The 7,946-nt window shown below is 35.7% G+C and overlaps 2 protein-coding genes and 1 non-coding gene across 3 annotated transcripts; 1 reads left to right on the top strand and 2 right to left on the bottom strand.

Moving 5' to 3' along the window:
* The first annotated feature begins 844 nt into the window (after nt 1–844).
* LOC112520482 (EEF1A lysine methyltransferase 1) lies at nt 845–4,352 on the top strand. The gene is made up of 4 exons (XM_025128911.1): nt 845–1,189; nt 2,395–2,553; nt 2,806–2,887; nt 4,011–4,352. Exons 1-4 carry the CDS (start codon nt 869–871, stop codon nt 4,160–4,162), a joined length of 714 nt encoding a protein of 237 aa, XP_024984679.1. The 5' UTR covers nt 845–868; the 3' UTR covers nt 4,163–4,352.
* Nucleotides 4,353–5,390: 1,038 nt separating this feature from the next.
* On the bottom strand, nt 5,391–7,478 carry LOC112519701 (molybdopterin synthase sulfur carrier subunit). The gene is made up of 2 exons (XM_025127937.1): nt 7,323–7,478; nt 5,391–5,885 (listed from the first exon to the last, which is right to left on the bottom strand). The coding sequence occupies exon 2, from the start codon at nt 5,877–5,879 to the stop codon at nt 5,574–5,576; it is 306 nt and encodes a 101-aa protein (XP_024983705.1). The 5' UTR covers nt 5,880–5,885; nt 7,323–7,478; the 3' UTR covers nt 5,391–5,573.
* Nucleotides 7,479–7,538: 60 nt separating this feature from the next.
* Nucleotides 7,539–7,610, bottom strand: TRNAE-UUC. The gene has a single exon. It is a non-coding gene; the product is annotated as a tRNA-Glu (tRNA).
* Nucleotides 7,611–7,946: the final 336 nt, after the last annotated feature.

The following is a 7,946-nucleotide window of genomic DNA, read 5'->3' on the forward strand; positions in this document are numbered from 1 at the left end:
TTATCAAACAGACCTTTCCAGATTAACATTTGGGCTTATTTATAACAAGGCCCATTAACAATTTAGATATTATTGCCATCTTTTAATTAACATTGGCCCGTTTACCAAATGTTTACTTGCATAAATGCTTGCTAAGTCATAATACCTTACCAAATGAATATGATAAGGATCAAGAATTTTACCTAGTAAAAATGAAGGCAGAGACCGAGATTCTTACTCGGTAAGTGATGACGACGACTCTTATTACAGTTAACGCTTACTGGGTAAATTATAAAATCTTACCCGGTTAGTAAGCGGTGGCGTTGAATTTTATCGTTAAGCATTTACCGGATAAGTGTTTAGGTAAACGACTCTTAGATTTTGAGAGAAGGGTTTGACGAATCTATGAGAATAAAATTCCTCAAATTCTTTACTTTGGAGAATATGTTGGAGTAAACTATTAGGGTAACCGGTTGAAGCATTAACCAGTTATCATACTGATGTGGTGAGTGATGTGGTATCTAACTCAGTATTATTTGCTGACATGGTTAGTAACAATAACTTTTTTATTTTAATCTAGAACTAGTCTTCAATCGGTTACCTGGGTACTTAAATGTTTAAAACTTTACATTTTAGATACAAAAATAAAAGTTTTAAAAGTATGTTACTCAAAATAAGAATCAAGTTAAAGTACGTTACTTTTTTCATGCAATTTGTCCAATAAAATTATATTGACAAAACTTATGAAATTGACGATAAACAATTTAAGAGGGTGTAACATGAAACTCACATAAAGATAAGGGTTGTGTTTGCAAAATATTTTAACCGCCTTTTAGCACTGTTGTGTGTTTTAGAGACCGAAACGACCGAAATCAACAAACCCTACGAAATGGAGCAAGTTAGTGATCGAAACGCTGGCACTGCCGACGACGACGACACTCCGATGCTGAGTTCTCATGCGCTAGAAGCTCTCAGGGAGTTTCTCTCTGAACAGAACAGCTCACTCACCGCAGATAACGATGGAGCGACGGTGGCGGAGGAAGACAAAGTGGTGGCGTTAGTTACGGAGGACTGGAGGCTAAGCCAGTTCTGGTATGATCGGGAAACCGCTGAGACGGTGGCGAGAGAAGTTCACGCACTCTATACGTCCATGGATTCTCCTCCTTCTGTTGCTTGTATTGCTTGCCCCACTCTCTACGTTTATCTCAAGGTAGCTTCACCTGCTCATACGAAATGCTTTATACTATTGTTACCATATGTAATTTGTGTAAGGAGATTTTGATGCTGTGTATTCACACTGATTTGATACTGAATTTTCTAAAAGAAAAACCACTGCATTATCTATACATTTGGCTTGGTATTTCACTCAAGACTTTTGCCATATTCATACAATGTTCCTTTTTCTGATTCTCACTGCTCATAACTCATCAATACTAGTTCTAGATCCATCTGAAAATTTAGAAAGAATTTGCCTAACATGTTTGCTTTAATTTGAACACCATAAATTGATTTAAACTCTGTTAAGTTATTCCTGTTACCTCATGCTCTACAAATTCACAGTAGAAGAAGGTGATTCCATCACAATTTTGCCACCATATGTTTGAAATCCTAGCAATAACACCGGGTTACCACAAACACCATATCCCACAATTTTTTCAGGAACCTATCCTTTCTAAGATCTAAGTTAACAATTGAAACCATTTCATTTCTAATTCTTTCTTGGTGGAGTACGTGATTTACCACCATATATTGATGTTGAATTGTCTAATGAAATTTTGCCGGTTAGAGTTACTACTGACAGGCATGTGGCTCACGGAATAAGAAGATGTTAAATTAATTCTTATTTGGAAATGCCTTGGAAATTGTGTTTGGAGTTCGAAACATGGATGAAAAATTATGTAATCCAACATGAAAAGAACTAGAAGTATAAATGATTTCAGTTGTTAACTTAGGTCTTAGAAAGGACATGTTCTTAAAAAATATGGTGTTTGCTGTAGGCCAGTGTTGTTGCTAGTATTTGGAACATATAGTGACAAAATTGTGATGGAAATCACCTTATTCGATTGTGAATTGTTAGAGCATGAGATAACAGGAATAACTTACAGAGTTTAATCCGATTAACAATCAATTTATGGCTTCATATTAAGATGAACATGTATTCTTTCTAAAATTTTCAGATGGATCTAGAACTAATCTTAATGGGTTATGACTAGTGAGAATCAGAGAATGGAACATTGTCTGAATATGGCAAGAGTCTAAGTGAAATACCAAGCAGAATGTATAGATAATGCAGGTGGTTTTTCTATCCAAGGCTCCTTGAAGATAGGATTAAACCTCAGAGTTACTTCTTTCCCAAATGATCTCTTTTTATGTATAAAAGAACTTTAACCTCTCTGTTCTTCACCTGGTTTTCAGAAAATGCACCATAATTTGCCTGTGCAACTTCTTGAATACGACAACCGTTTTAAACAATATGGAAGCGAGTTCACTTTCTATGACTACAATCAACCGTTAGAGCTCCCATCGTCAATGAAGCATGCATTCCGTATCATCATTGCTGATCCTCCTTATCTGGTAATTTTTACTCGATACCAACATGCCATTTGCACATTTCTCGCAATTTTATTTCTGAGTTACAATGTGAGAACATTTCGTTTGATTCTCGATTTCTCATAGCTCTTGGAGATAGTGAGATCCATGTTTCATTCTTAAGTTTTACCATCAAACTTTCTATCTACCTTATCTGGTTCATGCATTCTGCTTAAAGGATGCAATCTTGAAGATATTAATTCCTTGTCAAAATTTTCTGGTATTTTTGATGGACAGAGCAAGGAGTGTCTGGAAAAAGTTTCAGAAACGATATATTTTCTTAAGCAACCTGGAGAATCATACTTGCTTTTACTCACAGGTTGGCTATTCTCGTTCTTCTATTTAGGGTTTGTTTCTTAGCAGTTTAATGAGCTTAATAGGACTCGCAACTTATTCGGTCAGCTATACATGACTGTTTGGTGGTGGCTTAATGATATAGAAAGTGGCTTATTCATTAAGCTTCTAAGGAGAAGCTTTATGCATAAAGCCAAGTTTTTTCCCCAAACATGTCTCTCCTAATTAAAAACACGTTTCTTCCATCTATGAAAAAACCCTCCTGAACAAAAATCTTTCCAATCTATACAGATAGATTATCCACACAATTAACTTTATCTATGCAGGATTTAATGGAAAACCAACCAAACAGCCCCTTACTGGCTCTTTTTTGCATTTGTTTTTCTTTATATTTGTGTGTTTAAGCATAACCTAGTGACGTCAAAATTATAGGTAGATGTCTAGCAGAATAGTACACACACTATGGTACATGTATGATCTATCTGTGTGTGTGTGTGAACCAGTCAATCGCTAGCAATCATCATTGGATGAATCGACCGTTCATGTTGGCTGGCTATGCTTCTAGCCTAGCTTTTCCTGTATGGACGTGTATAAATCAAAAGTGTGCCTTTCAAATAAAATAACAGATAAGCTATCTCAAAAAAAGTTCCTTGGCTTATTTAGCAGGACTGATTATTACCTGCTGACCGTCCCTTACTGGGTAAGAGGTGCTTATCCTGTAAGAAGGAATGTTGTTTACCCAACACACGGTGACCCTGATCGAAATGTAGACCCAGTAAGCAATAGCTGTTTTTCCAGTTTGTCGGTTTCGATTATAAGTTCTCGTTGGCAGAGCAGAATCAGTCAGTGCTTTAGTCGGCACTTACCTACGATAACCATTTTTAGTCAACACTTACCTACGATAACCATTTTTAGTCAACACTTACTCAGACCAAACCTCTTACTCGGTTACCGCCGTTTACCCAATTTATGTTGGTAATATGCTTGGTTCACATTGTCAAACAAGATGGCTCGAGCTCTATGAGCTCTTCAATAAGCCACTTGTTGGACCAGATTTTGTTAAACATGGTCCCTGAGACGGATAATCTATATAACAAGGTTCTGTTTCTTTGCTGTATTTGATGAATTCCTTGTGTGTATATATACAGGTGCAGTACAACAGGATAGAGCAGCGGAACTTCTAGGGCTGCGTCCATGTGGATTTCGGCCACAGCACTCGAGCAAGCTTGGAAACGAGTTCCGTCTCTTCACAAACTACGACCCGGGGTTAAGATTAGGAGGGTGGGAGCAAGACCAGTAGTAACATTTTGATCTTTTTCTATGTAGTTAAATTTCAAGCAGATGTTGCTGCTTGACTGACCTGAATCAGCTGTTACATGTTCAGCTTTGTTGCAATACCTTAGTTTAGACATGTACATTAGGGGGTGTTGGGATCTATGTAACTTCTAAAGGGGGAGTTATGAAATGGTTTCGAGGGATTTGGATTTTTTTTAAGGATTTGGAATCTCTGGTGTGTTGGTTTGTAGGATTTGGATTAGGATTTAATTCCTTTATTTATTAATAAAAACGAATTATAAAAATAATTAAATTAACTTTTTATTAACTAATTCTTACAAAACAAAAATTTTAATATAGTTTAAAACATTATTATATACAAATCCTATGAAATCTTGTCCCACAAACAAATCCTATGTTTGTGGGACGGATTTCAAATCCATGAACCTTTCAAATCAAATATGGGATTGAATCGAGAATTTAATTACAAATTCTTTTAAATCCATTCCAATTTTACAAACCAAATGGGACCTAAGGAAGCGTTTGGTTCATAGTTCTGAAGGAATATGATGGAGTTGAAATGTTGTTTGGTTCGTAGTTCTGAAGGAATTTGATGGAATTGAAATGTTGAATTCCACTGACCAAATTTTATTTTCTCGTTTGGTTCATTTTTTCATGAAAATAATCTTCAAAATCCTAGAAATTCCACCAATAAAGGAATTTAACAATCTTTCGCAACTACATAACATTTTGATGGAATGTCTATTTTCATGATACCAAATATGCCCATAACCCAATATGTTAATCTCATAAAATTAAAACCCAATATGACCATCATCGACCACCTTCGACCGCGGTCGATCTGAATCACCGTCGACCTCCGCCGACCATCGCCATCTCAACCACCTCCGGCCACCATCGAATTAGCTATTTTACATTATAAAGAATTAGCTATTTCGAGACAATTTTAATATCGATCTAGTAACGTCGTTTGGTTTATGGTTATATTTGGGTTGTGTATTTAATCTTGTTTTACATATTAAATAATTACTTTATTAAAGTATTTTCAGTTTAAAAAATTAAAATTTCATAAAAAAAAGCATTTTAGTCATTTACCAATATTTCATTCTAATTCCAAAGTTACATTTTGTGAACCAAACAGACATATTTCAATTTCTTAACAGATTTCATTCCAATATATGCCAACCAAACATGTAGTCAAACCTGACAACATTCCATTCTAATTCATTTAAAGTCAAATTCTTTTAACAAACATCATGTACAACTCCCTTTTAAGGTTTTTATCTAGAAATGAAGCAGGATAATACCATTATCAATGGGTTCATAAGAGTTTGTTTACAAGGATGATAAGTATAAATCAATTTTATTGTATAACATTGTATTGTATCAGAAGACTGCAAGTATGATGATCAAAACTAACCTCCACTTATAGGAGGTATAATGGCTAACTCATCTTTATTCTTAACCACCGCGGACTCCATCGTGTATTCCTCGTTCAGAGCCAGCACGATGCATCCGCGCAGCTCTTTCAACCCCGGAAACTTCCCAATAACTTGATCCAAGCAATCACCCGCCGTGCTACCAGACGAAACTTCCAATTTCATATCACTCATCCCGCTTACATCTCTAGCACGAGCAAAGAACAGTACCTTTATCTCAATACGCTCTTTCTCGCTTTCAATTTCTTGATTCTCCTTCCCAACTTCCCCCTCTTTCTCCATTGCTTCCTGTACACATCCAAACAAACAGAAGACAAAGGAAATAATGAGTGTAGATTTCGTGTTTAAGCCATTCAAATAAGCCTGCTTCTAGCATGAACATAAATCATGCCAATAGCAATTATGTAGTAAAAAAGATGAACCAGAAGGTCATTAGCCGAAAGGTATCTGGGTTATAAGTAGAGTGAGCCTACTAGGAGGTCAAGGGTTCAAACCTCACAAAAAATGATGAGTATGCATGAGTATTTGTCGTATATGCAAGTGATGGCCTATCTGTTAGAAGCTTAATGAGCTTAATAGGACTTATAGCTATATATGGCTGTTTGGTAGTGGCTTAAATATATATAGTAAGTGGTTTATTCAGTAAGCTTCAAGGGGGAGCTTTATGCAAAAAGCCATGTTTTTTTTTCCAAACTTGCCCCTCCCAATTAAAGAACACGCTCCTTCCATCTATGAAAAGACCCTCCTAAAAAGACCTTCTCAATCTATGTAGAAAACATATTAATTCACACAGATAGATTTATCCATACAGGACTCAATGGAAAACCAACCAAACAGCCCTAGAGCTCTAGTTATTGTCCAGCTTCAACCTTTAAAAAATCATGACAAAGAATCATCTTCAGCTTTCTCATTTGACCTCATGCAAGTAGATCTATAAAAGCTTAGGATTTTGTGGTCAATTTTTGATCATTTTCCAAGAAAATAGTCGACTCCGTTTAGGATGTTCGATCAGATACTTTCTCAAATTCAGAATTTATCCAAACATCTTGAGTTTTTAAATCCTAAATTGTTTTCATTGTCCAACATGGTAGCCAATCTTTCACTTGGGTTAGGATTTATTGCAACTAAGAATTGAACTAGAAAAGGGAATACAAACTGAAATCCAATCACCGAACACATGCCAAGTATGATGGTTAAGCACGTACTCGTTAAGTGAGGGTGATGACTCTTACTGTTAAGCATCTACCAGGTAAGATTGTTGTATACGATGCCAAGAATCTTACCCATCAAGCACTTACCCAAGTGCCCCCACCTTAAAATGAACATCAACAGAAATTTTCTATTTGTCAAGTATCGCATACAATCATATCAAACAGTTGGTGTGCACAACAAAAAATTGAATCTTGCTCCACTAACAAAACCCAAGTCGCACCACAGATCAAAACAAGAACCAAATCGCACCACAAAGATCAAAAGATGAATCTATAAACTTGGTCATCATAAAAACTTAATTCCACATTGTATAAAAAATAATAACCTACGATTAGCAATGGATTTCTTCCAAACCCATCACCACCAAAGATCACACAATCAGATGTAAACCACAAAACAAGTTACCAGATTGGTCGAGGGAGTGCAGGAGCAGGCACAAACCAGCCCCAATTACTAGCTCCTACTTACAACTACGAAAATACAAACAACAACTAAAAAACCCAATGATTTTACCTGTTATGATGAACCAGATTGAATAGCACGATCGAACTCAAACGCTAGTGATGAGAGAGAAAGCGTAATTGGATGAAACAACGAGCAAACTGAGGGAATCAAAATTGTAGTTGGGGTTTTAAAAGATTTCAAGATTGAAGAACTTGATGAACAATGGATATCGTTGAACTCGTATAATGGATCTGGATCCAAATTAACCGACCCGAATAAAAAAGGTTCCATTGCCGGGAATCGAACCCGGGTCTCCTGGGTGAAAGCCAGATATCCTAACCGCTGGACGACAATGGAATGATAAATAAAGAATCATAATTAATATATTTATATTAATATTTTTTTCGATATAAATATTTAATTATTCTTATTTTCTATCCATTTTAATTGCGAACGGGTAAATCTTGTACCTATCGATTAAATTATGAAGTTATATTATTAATCATTTGATCATGTGAAAACCGTTACATCAAAATCAGATGATGTTATGTAGAGTAAAAATTCGTATATCATTTAAAATGTTGGGAAAAGTTCAAAAAAACTCAATGGACTTTACTGTTTGAAACGATTAAACCCTTGGACAATTTTTTGGAACAAATAAACCCTTGGACTTTCTAAAATCTGTTAAATAAC

Source organism: Cynara cardunculus, assembly GCF_001531365.2.
Source record: "Cynara cardunculus var. scolymus isolate 2C chromosome LG 10, CcrdV1, whole genome shotgun sequence".
Lineage (NCBI taxonomy): Eukaryota > Viridiplantae > Streptophyta > Magnoliopsida > Asterales > Asteraceae > Cynara > Cynara cardunculus.

What these genes read in the sequence shown, in the direction of transcription:
- LOC112520482 (XM_025128911.1), top strand. Translation starts at nt 869, where the DNA reads ATGGAGCAAGTTAGTGATCGAAACGCTGGCACTGCCGACGACGACGAC. An exon ending in TTGCTGATCCTCCTTATCTG is followed by an intron (nt 2,554 to 2,805) that starts GTAATTTTTACT and finishes TTTGATGGACAG; the next exon opens with AGCAAGGAGTGTCTGGAAAA. An exon ending in ATACTTGCTTTTACTCACAG is followed by an intron (nt 2,888 to 4,010) that starts GTTGGCTATTCT and finishes GTATATATACAG; the next exon opens with GTGCAGTACAACAGGATAGA.
- LOC112519701 (XM_025127937.1), bottom strand. Translation starts at nt 5,879, where the DNA reads ATGGAGAAAGAGGGGGAAGTTGGGAAGGAGAATCAAGAAATTGAAAGC.